Source organism: Bos indicus x Bos taurus, chromosome 19, assembly GCF_003369695.1.
Source record: "Bos indicus x Bos taurus breed Angus x Brahman F1 hybrid chromosome 19, Bos_hybrid_MaternalHap_v2.0, whole genome shotgun sequence".
NCBI classification, from domain to species: Eukaryota; Metazoa; Chordata; class Mammalia; order Artiodactyla; family Bovidae; genus Bos; species Bos indicus x Bos taurus.
This window is the reverse complement of record NC_040094.1, coordinates 9,813,400-9,834,048: the sequence shown is the minus strand read 5'-3', so window position 1 is coordinate 9,834,048 and position 20,649 is coordinate 9,813,400. Positions and strand designations below refer to the sequence as shown.

General features: G+C 45.1%; 1 protein-coding gene across 11 annotated transcripts; it reads left to right on the top strand.

Moving 5' to 3' along the window:
• The first annotated feature begins 693 nt into the window (after positions 1 to 693).
• On the top strand, positions 694 to 17,020 carry VEZF1 (vascular endothelial zinc finger 1). Of its 11 annotated transcripts, XM_027519306.1 has the most exons (9): positions 1,449 to 1,610; positions 3,109 to 3,203; positions 3,524 to 3,631; positions 4,186 to 4,406; positions 6,332 to 7,026; positions 7,791 to 7,854; positions 8,875 to 9,076; positions 10,234 to 10,386; positions 13,636 to 17,020. In XM_027519306.1, exons 4-9 carry the CDS (start codon positions 4,401 to 4,403, stop codon positions 14,061 to 14,063), a joined length of 1,548 nt encoding a protein of 515 aa, XP_027375107.1. In that variant the 5' UTR covers positions 1,449 to 1,610; positions 3,109 to 3,203; positions 3,524 to 3,631; positions 4,186 to 4,400; the 3' UTR covers positions 14,064 to 17,020. The 11 variants fall into 11 exon arrangements, with proteins under 11 accessions (XP_027375098.1, XP_027375100.1, XP_027375099.1 ...); XM_027519305.1 differs by lacking the exon at positions 3,109 to 3,203; XM_027519307.1 differs by lacking the exons at positions 3,109 to 3,203; positions 3,524 to 3,631.
• Positions 17,021 to 20,649: the final 3,629 nt, after the last annotated feature.

Below are 20,649 nucleotides of genomic sequence, written 5' to 3'. Positions count from 1 at the left end.
CTAAAAGAAACCAGACCAACGTTTGCCAGCCCCTGCATTCTGGTGACTGAGGAGAGGAGAGTGGGCAGCGGGTATACATGTGTAGTGGATGGAAAAGAAACACAGACTGTCAGATTACTATGCCTCTTCAGTTTCTTTTACCAATCAAATTCCACAACCGTATTATTTTTATTGTGTATGTATGGGGGAAACTGGAGATGGTGACCTTGATTAGAATGTGACTTAAGAGGAATAAATGGAGGGGATAAGATAAGAGAGAGTCAATTGTGAAAGATGTTGAAGTCTTGAAATAATGTGACTGAGGATTTTTTTTTTAAACCAGAATTTATTGTAAAAAAACTGAAAGAGCCTGCCCCCTCATTTCCCGCCACAGGAGACTTAACAGGACCGGAGGCAATTGTTTAATAATAGCCTGTCTCTGCTATTCCCAATAGCTACCTCTATGTGAGGAATGGATAGAATACGTTCAGGCCATCATCATGCAAAGCTCCAGTAGCAGTGACGCCTACACGGAAGACTTGGAACTGCAAACAGAGGCCGGGGTCACCTCAGTGACATCTGACGCTGTCCAACCAGAAGTTCGATTTTTGTTTGGGGCGGGGGGTTGGGGGAAGAAGCAGACTGTACTAAAGAACTAAAACAATTTCTTGTCTATAGTGTCTCTTTAAAAAAAATTTTGGGGGGTGGGAGAGGGGGGTGTTAAGTAGAATTTCACATCGTATCTGAAGTTAGGAGGAGGATGGGGAAGCTCAGCCCTTCACCCAAGAATAACCCAGTAATGACACCTCTGCGCGTGGGAAGTGTTTCCTTCTGCACAGGGAGGATCTGAGGCTGCACCCCAGTGGGATTCCCTGCTTGAGCTGGAAGGCCACTCAGAGATGCGTGTTGCGCCAAGAGTGCGGAGGTTTCGCTGGGATGAAATACCAGCCGGGAGAGACACTCCAAGTCGAAGGGGCTTCCTCCAGCTTGGAGGTAGGGGCCGTGCTGCGCAAAGGGGACCGGACAGCCCCGGGACCGCCGCAGCCCGCGCCTTCCGCCGAGGGCCTGCCGGGGACGCGATGCTGCCGGGCGCCGGGCCCGCGTCGCCGCCGCCGGCGCGGCCGTGCCCAGCGAGGCCGCGCCAGACCCTGGCGTCCTCCATGTTCTCTCCCGGGCTCCCCCTGCTCCGGCTGCCTGGGCCGCGGACCGCAGCACCACACACCCCCGCGGGGGGGGACGCCGCGCCCCATCCCCGCCCCCGGCCCCACCCCGGCCCCGCCGCGGGGGCCCCGACCCCACCGCCGGCGGGCACTGGCTGAGCTCCGAGGCCGAGAGCCGGCCGCGGGGCCGCGCGGGAGGGGTCGGGGCCGCCGGGGGCGGCGGCGGCCGGCTCGGGGCTCCCCCCCCGCCCGCGCTCGCCGCGGCGGTGGTGCGTCCCGGAGGTTACCGGAAGTGGCCGCGCTCGGCGCTGCCATGTTGAGGAGCCGCCGCTGCCGCTGCCGCCGCCGCCGCCGCCGCCGCTTTGTTGTCGCCTCCTCCGGCTGAGGAGGCGCCCCGAGCGGGGGGAGTGGGGAGGAGGGGGGTCGGCCGCCGCAGCCATGGAGGCCAACTGGACCGCGTTCCTGTTCCAGGTACTGGGGCCCCCCCGGGGGGGCACGGGGGGGACAGGGGGGCCGGGCCCGGGGCTGGCGGGCGGGCGGGCGGGCGCTCCTCCTCCCTCCCTCCCGGCCCCGCTCTCCGGCCCGGCCTTAATCCCCCTTTGTTTTTCCGCCCGCCCGCCCCGGCGGAGCGGGGCTGCTGAGGGGAAAGGAGGCGGCCTCGCGGGGCGCGGGGGAGAAAGCAGGCCTCGGGGTGACCCCCGGGCCCCCCCAGCACACACACGCACACGCACACACCCTTCGCTCCCGCCCCGGAGGGGAAGGGAGGAGGCCGGCCGCTGTCACCGCCCGCGGCCCGGAGAAAGGAGGGCGCCGGGCCGCTGGAGAGCGCGGTCCGCTTGGCCGCGGCGCGCCGGGCCGGGGCCCACGCCGTGGGGTGAGGGGGTCCCCGGGTCCCACTCAGTCCCCCCTACTTGGTCTGTCTTTCGCTCGTTCTCCGTTCTTTCCGCCTCTCTCTTTTTGTGCGTGTGTTGACTTTCTGACACCCCCCCTCCCCGTCCCTGCGAATAGCGGGTATCCCTGGGCTCCCCGCCACTCCCCCTTCCCGCCGCCCCCCTCGTGTTTACCCAGTTGGGGGTGTTGTGACTGTGTGTCCCCTCCCCAAACTTTTTCACTGGCTTTACGTGTTTTCTCTCGCAAGCCTCTGCCGAGCCTTGGCAGCTGACACCCGCTCCTTCTGTCCAGCTCTCCCGCCGTCCCATTCAGCCCGGGGAATCCCCCAGCCGGGGAGGGGGGGGGGTGCGGGGGGGCCAGGACGCGGGGAGGCCCCACCTTCTCCCGGGGCGCGCTTCTCTCTCGTCCCACCTCGAGCGTCTCCTCCAGCCAAGTGGGGGAGACGGCAAGTGGAGAGAGCAAACAAAGTCCGCTTACAAAGCCCCCAGATGAGTCATTCGTGGGGTGTTGGTCTTCATTTTTTGCAAGAAACTTGAAGGTGACTGTGGCCGATATGTTGGCAGTCCTCTTGTCGGCCCACTTGAGGTGGGGACCCCTATTTAGAAGACCGAGAACTTTTTCTTTTTTTTTCCTCTGCTCCGTTTCTGTTTGCAAACGAAGCACTTGGTGGGCAGTAGTAATGAGCTCACGGGGAAACTTCGGAACCGGAGGCTAGGAAGCTCGTCACTTTAAGTGCGTTCTTCCCGCCTCTTTGAGTTATTTTCCTTCTTTGAATAACTTCGCGAAATCCCAAACGCGTAGCTTGGGTGCTTGAAACCTTTTGTGACTAACCAAGAACGGATGCAGAATTTTCAAAATTAATCCTCCCAGCCCCTGGACCCATCCCAGTGGAGTTAATATAGGGAACTGGATAATTCAAACGTTTCCTATTGTGTAGAGATGGTTTATTGTTTGAAGACATATTCTTTAGAATGTAATTTGCTTTTTAAATAATTGTATTATATTCAGGCTTCTTAAAATTGAGCATACTCAAAATTATGGAATTCACTAACTTGGCCTTTTTCTCATTCTGATCTAGTATTGTTTTAACGTGCTTTGATGCGCTTGATAATGAGATAAGTCAACTTAAAAATGCATTGGAAAAGAAATGATATATAACCAGCTTGCATCCAGGTTGGTGTGAAGGTGGCAAGTGCCCTCTTGAGAAAAAGCTTTCAAACGGTCATTTTAAAATATGGGGTTAATGGGCCACTGAAGTGATTTCCCACATGAGGAATGATTTAGATGTACCGTATTAAACATGCTCTCTCTTAATGGAGATTGGAAGAAATTGAGAGTTCTTTATGTAAAAGAAAACCCCCTAACTGATTTTTTGGAAAACTGTTGAAAAATCTTTTGGAATACTTTTATTATTCTTTTCCTGGGGAAAGCAAATGCCAAGCATTTATTGATCAACTTTTTAATTAGATTTTATATTATTTAATTTTTTTCAGCTATTAAAATCTTTTTTTCCACCTGATGGAGAAGTGTGAAAGCTAATATTTGATCCTGGGCTTGGCAATGTGTGCAGTGATAATTTAGAGCCGAGGACAGTTGAATGGGTAAAGAGAATATTTCAGTCTTTTCTCTGGAAAGGTATGAATAGACTTACTCAGTTCCAGTTTTAAGTAATTTTCACTGGGGAAATGGAGAGGTGGACTCTCTTGTTGTTTCCTGGAGCATCCTGTTGAATTTATATTTTAAAACAATTTTAATACCTGCTTGCTTTCCAGATAACCTGGTGGAAAGTGAAAGCCATAGCTGTTAAAATGTTTGATGGATGATTCTCCCAACAGGACATTCAAGATATGACTCACTGATGCTAATTTCTTTCAGTACAAAATCTTTTACCCTCTGGCACTGGAGATTTCATGGTGCCATATCCTACCACCCTGGGTGATGAAGTAACATTTCTGTTTTGTTTTTGCCAGCCCCATAAGAAAGCTTGGGCAGGGTTTTAAAAAAGAAAAAAAGCTTTGCTATTGAAAGAGATGGGAGATAAATTTTGGTTTGATGATGCTAGTCAAATAAAAGTCTACGCAGAAGTTATATATTTTTAAAAATCACCTAACTGAAGGCAGGCCATGGTTGTTATTTTACTCTGTCTCTTCCCCAGAGAACAAGTTGGGGAAACCCAGTTCCCCTCTTAGAAGGCTTCATATAGAAGTGTGGGGATCCTAGGAATCCTCAGAGAGTGATTCCCGTAGTGGTCGAGGCATTCTACAGCATTTCACCCGAGAAGCAGGGACCTGGTGTGACCCTCGTGTGAGAGTGAGCGTCAGCAATGCTGTAAAAATACTTTATGTTGCCACAGACATCTGAATTGGTAAAATGGCAGTAAGTGCTTTTAGTACTCCCTCGAACTCACGGCTGTTTAGATTGAGAAATGCCTCTGAACACTATAAGTCTGAGCTTTGTCCAGAAGATTTGCGTTTCCTAGTATCTGATCTGATAGCCTTTGAAATTGTGTATCTTGAGCTATCTTCAGCTATTAACCTTTTATATACTATATGGAAGCTTGGGTATCCTACAGCCAGGTTGGAGATGGGGTAAGATTAGAGTCCAAAATCTGTAAAAGTGTCTACTGAGGTCACTTGAGTAGATCCTGAAAATTATAGGAGCTCCCTAAATTAAATTAAAAGTGGACTGTAGTTCAGTATGAACACTAAGTCCAGAAAGAGAACTCATAAGTAAGCACACAAGGAAGATTCAGTCACAATTATTAAATTGAAAATGGTAACTCAGTAATATCTCCTGATGATTTAGGGGAGTCTGGTTCTAGGCTTAGTTAGCTATTGTGCTGCTATCAAGTAAATATGGGGCTGTGTGGTAGATGTTCTTATTCATCAGAAGAGCTGTGTGTGTGTGTGCGTGTGAGTGAGTGTGTCTTGTCTGTCTCCATGGTTTTTTCTCCTTAATGGAGTGAACTGTAGGACTTGGAATTATAGAGTACGAAGGGTAAATAAGTGTCTGGAGTCTCTAAGATGATGGGATGGACCCTTCCAAAGATGTTGTATGCTTAAAATATTTGGAACTCTTACCTCTGAGTGCATATATCCTTTTAGGATTATAAAACTCAAGCATAGGGGCTCAGGGTTACTGTCAAGAGTTTCAAAATTTATGTTGATCGAGTACAACATATTAGGAAGAACTATTTCAGGAATTTTTTTTCCCATCATTTCCTAAATGTCTATCAGTATGGAGGTATGGACAGTTTTGGAACAATCAAATCCAAGAGAGTAATTGCTCATAAATACCAAGAACCTGATCCACAATGAAATGTTGGTTTCAGTGCAGCTAAAGGAAATTTCCAAACAGTGTCCAGCCCCCAGTTTTGGAGGAGTGGAAAGCACTTTATAACAGCAAATATCCGATACTTTAACAGGACTTAAAACCACTAGAGGAGAAGGAAATGGCAACCCACTCCAGTGTTTTTGCCTGGAGAATCCCAGGGATGGTGGAGCCTGGTGGGCTGCCGTCCATGGGGTCGCACAGAGTCGGACACGACTGAAGCTACTTAGCAGCCGCAGAACCACTAAAAGTAGATGAAAATGAAAGGAATTTAAATTATTTATATCTTGTTTTCTCTTACTAGTTTGAGTTTAGGGTTTGAACTAGGGTTGCTGAAGGATGAGGTGAAATGAACTGAAAAACAACTGGCAGGTGTCTGCTGGGGGCTGCCTTCACAGATACCTTCAGGTTTCATTTCAGCTAAATCTTTTAGTAGAACTAAGTGAAAACCTCAAAAGTAAACTTAACAGCTAGCATGTATATTCAGAGAACTAGTGCCTGTCTTTTCCTAGGTAAAATAAACAAGTAGATGATAATATGTCTGTATGTGTATGTGTGTGAGTGTGTGGTTTGTGCATCACTGCAGTAAGGTGCTGTTAAAGACTTAGTCTGAAGTGTAATTTTTTTGACAAGTTATTTAAACTTGGTTTAAGCACTGACAGACTAACGCAAACTGATTTCGTCAGCTGGTATGTCCCTTATGAACCAGGGTGGTGTGTAGTTTAGTCAGCTATTTGAAAGCAAGATCACTGTCAGCAACTTATTTGCAAAAGTTTTGTGTCTGTGCAGTGATTTTAAATGCTTTGTAATGGGAGCTCTGAGAGTAGCTAGGTAGTTGCTGGATCTCTGCCGCAGAGAGTAGCTTACAGGGTCATTGATTGTTTCTTCTGGTCTCTGTTGTCTGAAGCATGTTGTATTTTGAGGGTCGTTGCGAGAGGCCAAGTTTCTGAAGTGTGAATGTTTGATTTTAGGCCCATGAAGCCTCCCATCACCAGCAGCAGGCAGCACAGAACAGTTTGCTGCCCCTTCTGAGCTCTGCTGTGGAGCCCCCTGATCAGAAACCATTGCTTCCAATACCGATAACTCAGAAACCTCAGGCTGCTCCAGAAACATTAAAGGATGCCATTGGGATTAAGAAAGAAAAGCCCAAAACTTCCTTTGTGTGCACTTACTGCAGTAAAGCTTTCAGGGACAGCTATCACCTGAGGCGCCACGAGTCCTGCCACACAGGCATCAAGCTGGTGTCCCGGCCAAAGAAAACCCCCACCACGGTGGTTCCCCTCATCTCCACCATCGCTGGGGACAGCAGCCGAACTTCGCTGGTCTCAACCATCGCAGGCATCTTGTCCACAGTCACTACATCTTCCTCGGGCACCAACCCCAGCAGCAGCGCCAGCAGCACAGCTATGCCCGTGACCCAGTCTGTCAAGAAACCCAGTAAGCCTGTCAAGAAGAACCACGCATGTGAGATGTGTGGGAAGGCCTTCCGAGACGTGTACCACCTCAACCGGCACAAGCTCTCCCATTCGGACGAAAAGCCCTTCGAGTGTCCTATTTGCAATCAGCGCTTCAAGAGAAAGGACCGCATGACGTACCACGTGAGGTCTCACGAAGGCGGCATCACCAAGCCCTATACCTGCAGCGTGTGTGGGAAAGGCTTCTCCAGGTAGTCGCTTTGCTTTGTTTCTTTGGTTGTTTTTTTTCCTATTATGGTATCAGTACAATCTCTAGATCTAGAATGTTTATATGAGGTTAGATATGTGCAGGCCTGCCTTATTAGAGGAGATTGGTGACAGATAAAGTATTATACCTCCAGGGCTAATTCCAGTTAGGTGTGGTTGACAAGTGTGACATAGGGATTAACTAATTATTTCATTTAAGAAGTGCCTTGGTGGACTCAGGCCTTTATTCAGCACATCAATACTTCTTATCACTGCAGAACCAGTGCTTTTCAGTTCAGTTGGGTGACTGGTCATGAGGTTCACTGCACAAATCAAGGAAACATATCCTGGAAGTTGGGACGACCTTGGATACTCTTAAAACTTTTAAGAGAGCGTGTTTTTCCATTTCTCTGTGGTTACTAACATTTCACTAATTTTCATTTGTAAAGGCTTTTTAAAGTTAATATTAATAGCAGTTGTCTCTGGCAAGTGTTAGTAAATTTTGGGTATTCTGTAACTGTAAAGAGTCAAGACCTAGAATGATTTGATGTTGACTAGAAGAGAAAATTAACAAGTAAAGGACTAAGACTTTTGTTTATGGTAAGAGAGGTAAGGAGGCTTGCACTGGGGGATGGGGGAGTTGGTAATTCTGCTAGCTTTCTTTAAAATGCCCCCCACCCGTATCTGCCAAGCATGTAAACATCCCAGTAAGTAGCATTTCTCTATGTGTGTTCCATTACATCTTCTGTTGAAACTCTCTCTTTCACAGGCCTGACCACTTAAGCTGTCACGTAAAACATGTCCATTCAACAGAAAGACCCTTCAAATGCCAAGTAAGAGTTAAAATGACTTATCCTTAGTGTAGCACTTAATGCACATTATCCAGAAGGTCTGAGCCAATCAAATCTCACCATTCTTGAGTAGTCTTAAAATCACTGACTTGAGTAAATGTGGTCCTTTTGAATTCTAGTTTTATAAAACATAAATGACAGCTTCAATTTCTGGGAGGCAAGATCATTTAAAAATGTAACTAAATGTTGTTTTTGTTAAGCTACATTTCCTTTTTCTTGGGCAGCAGTGTTTAGTTATAAGAAAAAAATGTATTGTCTTGCAAAGGTCACTGTATTTGAAATGAATGAAGTGCTTTAAATTAATTTCTGGGCTGATGGTTGAGGTGGTTTTAACTATAATAGAAGAAAATGGGAATGTTTTCCCAAATGTAACCACTTACTGGATTTTTGTCTGCTATTGCCACATTGGAGCATTTTTAATGACATAAATTGTGGTAATGAAAAGTTTAAGAATCTTAATGAAACGACTGTGTTAGGTGTCAGTAATTCTGTTTTTACGCAGAAAGTCTTTTTGTGCTCCTTTTAGTTAAATTTGTTAATAACTGATTTTATTAAGTAAATGATATGAATTCTAAGAAAAATCCAATTGGAGGAAGGAGACTAGTGTCATTGAGTGAGTACCTGCTATGAGGCCGTGGGCCAGGCTCTTAATCTACCAGTAATTTTGTGAGGTAGGTATTACCTTCATTTTACAGATGAAGTAAATTATAGGTTAGCTAGCTTGCTGAGTATTACACTGTTTAGTGAGATAGGAAGCTGGATTTAAATCCAAGATTGACTTGCTCTACAGCTCACATCTTTTCACTACTCGTTTGATATTTTTTTCTTTCCCTCAAAATGTAAGAGTCCAAAATTGACCAGGTGTTTTGAGTACAGTTTTATGTCAGACATGCAATTAAAATCCAGCTGATTCAGTCTGCTTGCTTACCTGGGTAGGGTAATACCTTAGAATATAACGTACTTTAAAATGAGTAGAACAGGATAGTCTATATTTAAAAAAAGTTTTCCTCCCTCATGCAGACATGCACTGCTGCCTTTGCCACCAAAGACAGGCTGCGGACGCACATGGTGCGCCACGAAGGCAAGGTGTCCTGTAACATCTGCGGGAAGCTCCTGAGTGCAGCGTACATCACCAGCCATCTGAAGACGCACGGGCAGAGCCAAAGCATCAACTGTAACACGTGCAAACAGGGCATCAGTAAAAGTAGGCAGCGCCTTGGCTCGCATTTCTTGTTCTGTTGCAGATCGATGGGAGTATAGGTTTTTTTTCCCATAATATATTGAAGATATTTTCACTTGGGTTCTCAGGACTGTATTAATATTCATCTTGTTTCCTCCTGTCACTAAAGTACACAAGTACGCATCAGCGGAGAGTGTACGTTAGTGTTGGAAATAGGCTTAACGTGCATGTGTACAGACAACACTGATAAACTCTCCACTGATTCTGCCTTTACTCCTGCACCGTCTACTAATAATACCCATGTTCGAGGAGCACAGTTTCCCTGCGGCTGTTTTTCAGTGTGTTCCTTCTTTCGGAGTTTGAATAGAAAGCTTTAGTGTGTGAGAATTGTGGCAGAAGTGCCTCCTAACTCCTGATTACATTAATAGCGTGTCCTCAATAACCTAAAGATAAAAGCAGTGTTAAATAATTTTACTTTCCAAACCCAAATCTATACAGAAAAGGGATATCATATCCCTTGGAATGTTTAAATGCTTTGCTTACCTTAAATTCAGAGCCGAAGATAGACTCTTCCACGGACCTGTGGATAAAATTCAGTACTTGCATTTACCCAGGCTTTTTCTTTAAGATCTCCCTAACCACCAGAAGAAAGTGTTTTCCTAATTCTGTATTCTGTTATATATGTGCTTTATGTGGCAGAAACATCAAATTCTCAAAATAGCTGGCCAAAAGTGAATAGGAAAGAATGTTAATGTGTTTTAATGTCATTTGTTTTTGCGTCTTTGTAAGTATGTTGGGTTTATTATCTAGCATGTCAAACTTTGTTAATGTACATTATTGTGGTAAATAGCTTAAGTATATTAGATATTTTGATGAGCGTTAATTATTCCATGCTAATATTACCCAAGTTCGATTTTGAAAGATACTTGGTTTTTAATGTAGCAAAGAATTCTTTTATATTGATTTTCCCTAGCTTTCTGGATTTTTTTTTTTATTAATTTATCTATTTTGACCAATAGAGACATAGTTGCACAAAAGGTGTACTAGAGTAAAAAAAGTTATTGGGTCAGATGATAAAGATCATGGAGGCGTGAGGACTCAAGGTATCTAAGTTTTGGATTTTGGAAAAGTAGCCCACACTTTTTCAGGGTAAATACGGTGTTTCTGGTTTGTCTTTGGAGTAGCGTGCATGAGTGAAGAGACCAGCAACCAGAAGCAGCAGCAGCAGCAACAGCAGCAGCAGCAGCAGCAGCAACAACATGTGACAAGCTGGCCAGGGAAGCAGGTAGAGACATTGAGACTGTGGGAAGAAGCTGTCAAAGCGAGAAAGAAAGGTAAGATGAGGTGTCCAGTGCCCGCAGCGTGGCTAGAAAAGTGTTTGCATCTAGTGTATGCCAAGTAGCAAAGGAAAATAGCCACAGCTCAGAGAGTCCTGCTTTATGGAAACACTTTATGGAGATACTCTATGCTGGGAAGTATCCGGTTGAGTTACTAGCCGCAAAGCTTCTAAGCTTCTGGATAAAGTTTTCTTTTTCCTAGGAAATAAAAATTCTCAGTACTTCTTATGTTCTTTCTTTTGATTTACTTTTCCTTACAAATTTGGAGCCACATTTGGTACTTTGCTGTATACGCTCAGAGTTCCTTTTTATGTTCTTTTTATGTCAGCCTCCATGTATTAAAGGCTCCTTTTTTTTTTGTTTCTAAAATATTCTCCCTCTTAGAGGTAGATGAACTATCCTTCTGTGTACATAAGTTTGTTTTCTTACAACTGTGCTATTTTCTGCTTTTCAGAGTTGTTTCTGAATTGTATTATTTTGTATGTGCTTCAGACTCTGTAACGCCAGTGTCTTTTCTCTCAGTCTCACCCTTAATTTCTTTCAGTCTGTCACTGGGGCTGGCGTTAGCTTAACATGTGTGTACTTCAGTTGATAGTGACTTGACTGGAATTGTTACTGAAATTTTGAGAATGGTTTGCTTTTCTCTTATATATACCTTATAAAGAAGCAGTTGGAGTATCAGTTTTCAACACAGCTTTTTAACTTAGTAGCTGTAGCTTTGGTTGTGCAGCCATTTCAGTTAAATCATTTGGTCAGAGTATCATCAGCCACAGGACAGAGTCCTCAGTTCCTTTCTCCTCCCTCTCCCTTGTCGTGTCTTATTTTAAATTCCTGAGGAATCCCCTGCATGTGGGCTCTGCGGAATCCCTCTGCTGTGTAGCTTCTTCTGTCCTCTGCTTTCATGTAGTGCAGCTATTCCCTTCCTCTCGGATCCCTTCTGAGCAGCCTGTGCTTGGATAAAGATAAAAGGAATAGCATTCTTTTTCATGCATCAGCTGGCATTGGCGGGCTTCCCTGGTGGCTCAGAGGTGAAGCATCTGCCTGTAATGTAGGAGACACAGGAGACACGGGTTCAATCCCTGGGTCAGGAACATCCCCTGGAGGAGGACATTTTTACCTGGACAGTCCCGTGGACAGAGAGGAGCCTAGTGGGCTACAGTCCATAGGGTCGTAAAGAGTCGGACACGACTGAAGTGACTTAGCACGCACTGGCATTGGAGGAAAAGAAGGGAGCAGTTCAGATAGGCTTTCCACTTGGTGCTGCTTACTCCTGTCTTCCAAATGAATATTGTCATTTTGATAAAATGTTTTGTGATAGAAGGAGTGGAGAATGGCGGATAGAGGAGAAAAATGTATATATGTGTATATGCCATGGTAATTGCATAGTGGGTTGAAAACATATTATGAAGGATATTTTACTCAGAGAAGAAGTAAAAGTGGTTAAGTTACAGAAAAGGACAGGGTTAGTTTCAAAAGAAGCATGGTAGGGGAGGCAGGGAGATGGTGGACGGGGAAGTGGAAATCCACGGGCTCCAGCAGGAGGAGAATGTTTTCAGCAGTGCTACCATCACCTCAAAAATGAGTTGGTTTCTGCCTCATTCTTTCTTTATTTCTGCACTCTTCTGTTTGGTATTGTATTTCAGTGTGCTTGCATAATAAGACTCAGTTGTTTAGCTCATCTTCTGATCTCCATGAAACAAAATGCTATTATAGTCCCATTTGTAACGTGAATCTCTTTGGAAATGGCCACTGGTGTTAGAATCTTCTGTGTTCATGTGAGTAAATGTCACATTTTGGGGAGAAGAGACTCCTGACCTGAAAACCTGAACTTGAATCAGCACGTCACTTTTAAATATTGGGTTTAAATAAGTTTCCAAACGTGGATGACAATCAGATCATCATTTCAGGGGCTTCTTAGATGTATAGATTTCCCAGGTTCTGTCTAAATCTCAAGATTGAACTTCTTGGGGAGCAGTTTTTTTTTTTTTTTTTTTTTTAAAGTGCTCCCTAGGTAAATGATTGTGATCATCAGCCAGGTTTGGGAATCCCTGATAAGGAGTGTGGAGCAGTGCCAAGGGTACATCATGCTCATCAAGGAAGTGCTGCTCATTGACTCAAGGGTCCACCTGAGACGATTTGAGCCAATGTGGCATACGGGCAGACCTCCATCTTTAGTCTCAAATGCATTTCGACAACCAAGTCACAGCACCCCCATCCATCATCTTACTGCTCTTTGCTGACACGCCAGCAGATGATGCTGAATTTTGGTTGAGGGGTGGAGTAGGGGGGTGTCACCCCAGAGGAAAGTTTTCCTTAAGAAGTGCTCAGGCTTTGCTGATGACAAGGACCACAATCCCCAGCTCACTGCAGGGTCTGCTAGCCTCACTAGTCCCCTTTGGTATGGTTGGTGGTTTGTCTTATGTATAGTTAAATGACACTAGGGGTGAAGTAGGTGATTGTGTCAGTTTCAGAAAAAAAATGAGAGGGGAGGAGAACATAAGCCTACTGAGGGATGCTTGTTCTTTCTTAACGTCATTGATAACTGCAAGCAGAAACAACAGGGTTATTTAAAATGATTTGTCTAAGACTGAAATAAACAGATGATTATTAAAATAGCTTGTTTTTCCATCCCTATCTAATGGATTTTTAAAACCTTAACAGAATGTGGCTTCACCTCTGAGAAAGCTTTAGAGTACATAGCATCGAGAACACACCTCTCTCTGCTAGTTACTTGTGCCTTATTAGAAGGTTTTTCCAATTATCCGTTGTGTAACCATCAGCCCAGCTTTGTGTAAGCAGGCTCTTCTAGCCTGGCCTGCGGGTGCCGGGCTCTTCCCTGGAAAGTCTGTAGAACTCAGCGGAGCCGCATGAAGCATAGTGATAATACTTAGCACTACTCGATACCTCTGCCTTGCAGAGTGCCTTGCAGAAATTACCTGATCTTCCAGCATCATTGTGAGGTAGGTAAGTAAATCTAAACTGGGAACCAAAAGCACCAAGGCTAAGCCAGTTTCCTCAGTCCTTGTGGAAGGCCCAGCGTCGGAAAAGAGAACTGCCCTCACGCTGGGATTCCTGGCCCCCAATTTTGTGCTCAGAAGGAGCCTCCTTTCCAGTTGACCATGGGGTAGAAAACTGTAATTTAACTTATTAAATGTTTGTCCTTTTTAATTAAAAGAAGTTGATTCAGAAACTGAATTGTGTTCACTGTGTTTAGAGTCTAAAGGCCCTTTTGTCTTCTTATTTTAGAAGCTGCTAACCTGTGCCAAACCTCCACGGCTGCTACGACACCTGTGACTCTCACTACTCCATTCAATATAACGTCCTCTGTGTCGTCTGGGACTATGTCAAACCCAGTCACAGTGGCAGCTGCAATGAGCATGAGAAGCCCAGTCAATGTTTCGAGCGCTGTTAACATAACCAGCCCAATGAACATCGGGCATCCCGTGACTATAACCAGTCCATTATCCATGACCTCTCCTTTAACACTCACTACCCCCGTCAACCTGCCCACCCCCGTCACTGCCCCGGTGAACATAGCACACCCTGTCACCATCACGTCTCCAATGAACCTGCCCACGCCTATGACGTTAGCTGCCCCTCTCAATATAGCAATGAGACCTGTAGAGAGCATGCCTTTCTTACCCCAAGCTTTGCCTACATCACCACCTTGGTAAACAGTGTTATAAAATCAGAATATGGGATAAAGTAAATATTTACCAGCAACTTACTTTTAGTTTATTAAAGCAAAAAGTAAACCATGAAATTGGGAGATTTTATTAGTTAATAATAGTGTAGTAGCATTTTTCTCCGATTTGGCTGGGATTGTTCAAAGTAGGGTATGTATGTCACTTACCATTGGACCACTTTAGTTTAATCAGAAATGCCTTTTAGCTGACAGCATTGCTTAAACAGGATAGTAGTTGGCAAGATGAAACGTCAGAATTAAAACCAATCATAAAAAAGCAAAATCCATGTCAAAATAAAACAGCATTACTGTTTCTCATCCCAAGAAATCATTTTATTCTAAACACTAGCAGAGCTCTTCTCCCGATATGAACAAGGTGGATGGCTGATTTTAACCTGAAGTTCTAAATCCATGGATTGAGAGCTAGTGTAGAATTGTCTGTGTTTGTTTTTATGAGTAAATACATGCATTGTCATAATAAAATGCATTTCAGAGAATATGCATTTTACCTTTGGGAATATGTTAATTTCAGGCAGCATTCCCTATGGGAAAGGTGATACCAGCTCTGATATGCAAAGCATATGATAATTTATCATTCTAACTTCAACATATAATAGGGATTGTGACCTGATATTTGGAGATGTAAATATTGCTCAGCATACTAATCCTGATGAAATACAGCATTGTAGTTGACTTTTTTTAAAAAATTAAAAAAAACAAAAACAAAATATACACATTGTGTTTTGGTAAGAAAAGGCCGCAACTGGCAGAGGAGAAGTCAGGTGTGCGGACAGGCAGACTCCTAACAAACGGATGCCAGCGGGACTCCTGTTCAGGGGTCACGGAGTACTTCGAAACAGTTAAAATGTATTTGCTTTAAATTGGAAGACGCTGGAGGCACTGGGATGTGATATGCCCCTCTCTCTCCCAATCAGAGCCTGTTGATGTTTCAACAGGGAAAGATGTGTTAGTTGCTCACTAGAGTTTATGTCTTATATTAAATTGTATACAGTTTTTATTCTAACCACTAACTAGGTAGTATGCCCCTTCAGAACAAGCAGAGTCTTTTTTTTTTTTTTAATTTCACCTTCCGTTTCTTAATCAAGTATTGTGCAGATTTGTTCAACTTTGTAAATACGGACATCACTTTTTTTTTCCTTTGAGAAAACACTTGTATCAGCTTTGTGGGGTTTTCAGGGAGACAGCTGTCTGCACTCCCTGCAGAAACCCAGCAATGATTGTGCACGTTAAGACATGTGCTTTTTATTTCTTAGCAGGATGTTTTTATCTCTGTACATAAAGTAGAAACCAAAAGCTAGGGAAACAGATACTCTCCACCATCATGCCAGACATTAATGTTTTTAAAGCATTGTGTTTTTTAAAAAAATTACTAAAACCAAGATGCTGTGATTTTTTTTTTTTAAGTTGCAATATGTTTTTGGTTTTTTCCCTTTTTTAATCTTGCAGTTAAGAGAAATGGACATTAGTTGTGTTAATCTTGCAAACTGTTTGCAGGACTGACTATCAAACTGGATGACTTCCATTTATGCCCCACTGTGTCAGTTCAAGCATCAAAATACCTTGCGTCTGAGGCAGACTTCCTACATCAGGGACAGGTATCTGTGTGTCATTATACAAAGCAGTTCGAGGGGGTTGAACTACGTAGTGAAAAAATAAAATAAATAGTACTTAGTGTAAAATAATTTTATAAATGATCTTTTGTACTTTAGGACATTAAATTGTACAACTTTTGTATATATAAAAGCTTAGGAACTTTCTGTTTAGCAGGAAGGCAACACATTCCTACACTTTTAATGTATATGTTTGTTATAATGTCCATGTAAACATGCCCTCTGTTTGTGCCTTTTAATTAGTTTGTCTCAATAAACAAAATGTAGAGAAAAATATGTAGCTATGACTTTGTTACAACTGTTCCTATCCACAGTACCAAGATGGTTTGTTTTTAATATGTAGAGCATTATGTGTGGACTACTGGAAGGACTCATGTAGGGAAGGCCCACGCACGGCCCTGCTGAGGCCTGGATTGGGCAGATAGTGGCCACATTTGGAGGAAGCGCATGTATCCTGGCACGCAGCCCCAGGATGGGGTTCTGGCTCTGCTTAATGGGCCGTGTCGTCTCTCTCTGACTGAGCAGGCAATCCAGTCCTCCAGGATGGACACAGCCCAGCTTCCTCCACAATGGCCCAAGGAGCAGTCCTCAGTGGGGGCAGGTGTGGACCCTACCCCCAGGCTAGAGTGTGGTCGTCAGAACCCTGAAAGTATTAGTTCTTTAAAAAAAAAAAAAAAAGATATATACTAGAATGATTGCTTTATCAATTCATTGTATAATAAACAGGAGTGAGACTTCATTGTATGACTTCAGTTAAAATGCTATTTTGTATGCATCCTTTATTCACTCAAGCTTGTCTGCAATAGTAAAGCCACGTCGTGTCTTCTTTTGGGAGGGAGAGTTGGCAGGATGGAGGTGGCAGTGGGCAGCTGAAATGGGGGCGGGGGTGGGGGGCGCCAAAGTCGGTTGTGGTGAAATTCTCCTGTCTTGAAACTGGAATTGAGTTTTGATGCTGATGAACTGATTCAACCAAGTGTTGAAGGCACGACGGCCATCGCTCACAAAAAAGCAGAGTTTGTTTTTCTCTTCTGGTTGTAACCTGGTTAAGAGCGTCCCCTTTATCAGATTGGCAGCTAAAGAGTTGTATTAGATAATCCTCAAATCTGACATCCAGCCTGTTACGCTCTACGGCTCGCTTCTTGGCCTGCATTTTGCCTTTTATTGTATCCATTTCCCTCCTAAGGTGTGCTCCTAAACAAAGGTTTCTATGTAAGCAGATGGATGATTTTTCCTGTCAATACCAGCACTGTATTACTAACATGCAAAAACTGCAGATTTATTTTGACAAATTAAAGTTAACCAGTCACAAATGTTATGATGGATTGCTTAATACCTCAGAAGCTTCACCAGTTCACCATGATGATAGAGAAATTGAAGCACTTCTCCAGGTGTACACATCTTGATACTGGGCGGCAGAGAGAGGGAAGGACTAGTGACCCCTGGGCCGAGAGGGTGGGGCTGCACCAGGCTGGCTGCGGGAACACTACTCCCCACCAGTCAGCTGAAGTAAAGTAAACCCAGATAAGATGGTTTTAAAACTTTTTTTTTCTTATGCTCTAAATCCAGCTGCTTTACCTGAAGGGGGTTTTAGGTTGGGTTGCCTAATCACTTGTGTTCCACGAGGTTCATCAGATGTCTACTGAGTGCGAACAATGTGCCAGGCACTGTTAGGCAGTAAAGGGCATAATACAAAGATGTAAAACTGGTGGCTGCCTCCAAGAAGGCTGTTAAGAGACAGAACGCCATGTTCCCAAGTGGCAGTATCTCCAGACAGCAGATCAAGATGCATCTGACACCATTTAATAAAAAGCTTTGGATACCTACATTTGTTTTGTATATGATTGAGGCTTTCCAAACTTCTTCTGATCATCGATTTTAGTCTCTTTATTGACCCAGTGAAAACAGCTGGAGCTTACGTTGCTTTTGTTTGGAATGGGAAGTGTCATTTCACTGAGTTGCTAGTTAACAGTGCTTACTGTCCAGGTGTTTCTGCTCTTCTCAGGGAGTCCTGCAGTTTGGTCCTCTCTGAAGAGACTTGGATTCAGGAGGTTTTCCCTATAGTATCCTCAAGTAACATTGGACTAAAGGACAGTCCAATGTGTTCATGAATTACCATTGAACTTTCCCCTCCCAACCCTAATAAAATCTGGCCTTCAGCTGTGCACTCTCTCCGTTTCCTCCTTAAAGAGTCCTGTAGCCTGAAAGAAGGCGATTTGTCCCCATCTGGGCCTATAAATCTCCCCCACAGCTGATCTGACCCTGGCAGATTACTGGATAATCTCCTTCCCCCCCTACCCTCCCGTCCTGTAAAAAAGGGGAGCCAGACCTCAGTGTGTTATGGTTCAGGGCTGAATACTGACTGAGCTTGTGCACTGATCTGGACTACAGCTTCTCTTGGCTGCTCACTTTCAGGCAGTCGAAGGTCCACGTAGTTCCCAAGAAAGAAATGGAGGGAGGGTTAGGGCTCTGCTTCGGGTCTGTGTGTGGTTAGCAGTCTGCTGGGACCACCCCACCAAGGGGTGGCTAGTCAGCTTTCGCCTTCCCAAGACAGGCTCTTGACTCATATCTTGGCCCTGGACCCTGAGGGTCAAGTACTCTTTCTTCCTTTATAAAACCTTGCCTGTCATGCTAAGGGAATGGATTTTCACACTTCAGATTCTGTATCACCTCTGACTTGCATCATAACGTCAGGAATTTTCTTCATCCCCGATGATCTTTAACTTGATATCCCACCTCCTTCCCAATCCTTAAACACCTCTTTGAAGAGTACAAAGAAGAACTTGAAGTCACTTACTGGAGTGAATCCTTTCTGCCCACCGTGCAGGAAGAATTGTGTGGAGTGTCTCTAAGTTTACATTGTTTATGGAATTTTCTCAAAGTGAGGTCCACCTGCATTTGGCTGTGTCAGCCCTTCCACCTGAATGTCATTTTTCCCCTCAGTGCATCTGTAAAGAGCCTGGGTAAGAATTAGTAGGCTAGTGATAGACATTTGAGGACACCATTCTCTTCTGCCAGGGAGTGACTTGGCACAGCCGCTGGAGAGGATGAGAAGACCAAGGGGAAGGGAAAGAACATGTCCTTCTGGTGACTGTGCAGCGGCTCTGGCAGTCATTGCCTGGGTCCCAGGCTGGGAGCAGACGTGCCAGTTCCAGAGACTGCTTGTGCAGAGGGGAGCCAGCCCCGGAGACGAACGGGAAGCTAAATGTTGGTCAACCTTGTGGGCCACCAAAGCCACCACAGTTCTTATAGAGTCAGCCTAGATCCACTAGAGATCAGGCTCCAAAGAGCCTGGATCCTCAAGGCCTTTGCTCCCGAGCCAAGAAATTCCTAGCTTTGTTAGTGGTGGGAACAGAGCCAGAGGGAAATCAGCTTTGCTTATGAGGTGAGGGAGAGAAGGGAAACTGGGAACTTGGAGGTTAGAATGAGGCCCAGGGAAGGGAGAGAGAGAGATTTTGGAGAAAATGCCCTGTGCTTCCTGTGGTGTGCCCCCCCACCCCCACCCCGCTCTTCCCTCTCCATGCATCTGCCTTGGGCTGGACGTGATTCCTCAGAGGGCCTGAGACAGGCTGTGAGGCCAAACCCGCTGTGCCGATCTCAGCTCCAGTCAAGGGGCAGAAAAGAAGACATGCTCTTCTTGGTCAGAAAAAGGACAAAATCAGTAGCTGAAGAGAGAGGCAAGATTCAGATGATTTGTAGGGAATTCCTCCTGTGGTGGGCACTCGGGAGCCACTTCCAGCTGAGGAGGTAGGGAGCCCCCTTCCTGGAATCCCAGAGCTTCATCTCAGAAGTGCAGGCCTTGACTCCAGGGTGGCCTGCCCCATGCAAGGGAAGTCCTGCCAGTGTGTCAACACCAGAAACTTTGTGGCTGTCAAGGAGGTCTGAGGAAGAAAACCGGGGAGAGGGTGGCGCTGTGGAAAGAGGAAGGAGGAGAATCTTTGTATATTCTGTCCCTTAGGCCTAGAATGTCCTCCCACAAGCAGCCCGCCAACACATGTGCTCTGTCATGAACCCCTGGATATTCTGCAAATCTAATGTTTCTCCCCGCGAAACCTTCCCTGTAACTTTTATTTAGACACTTGGTTCATTCCTCCTTGGTATAACAGGAGGAGTTGGGAGATATCCAAATAAAGTGGAGGTAGTCCAGAGCTCCACAGAAGGGAGGCTAGTTCTAAAGTCGGACTATATATTCCAGAAATTTTGCCATACCCCCTAAACCTCTGGTTCCAAATCTGTGGGACCATGGCACCCTGCTGCCGACTTGCCCTTGTGTATCAGTGGGTCCCAGTGTTTAGGAAGCCTGAAACAACAAGGCGCTGTGAACACCAAGCCCGGAAACAGCAGCCACAGGCGAGAGAGCCCCCTGAAGATTCAGAGCAGGGCGAGGCCTGTCATAAGCGACAGCTTGGGAGGTGCTGTAATTCAGGGTTGCAGTTGAGAGCAGGGGCTTTGAATCTGGCAGGCCTGGGGTGTAAATCTGGGCTATGCCAGTTGGAAATGTGTGACCTTGGGCAAGAGATGTAACCTCTGTGGCCCCAGTTTTCTCAGCTGTGAAGCAAAGAGGATAACAGTTGCAATATGGTAAAGATTTTGAAGATCTAATTCGTGTAAAGTGCTTTGTATAAAGCCTGATAGAGAGGCTGCTGCTGCTGCTGCTAAGTCACTTCAGTCCTGTCCGACTCGGTGTGACCCCATAGACGGCAGCCCACCAGGCTCCCCCATCCCTGGGATTCTCCAGGCAAGAACACTGGAGTGGGTTGCCATTTCCTTCTCCAATGCATGAAACTGAAAAGTGAAAGGGAAGTCGCTCAGTCATGTCTGACTCTTGGTGACCCCATGGACTGCAGCCTACCAGGCTCCTCCATCCATGGGATTTTCCAGGCAAGAGTACTGGAGTGGGTTGCCATCGCCTTCTCCTGATAGAGAAGAAAGAGCCTCAAATTCAAT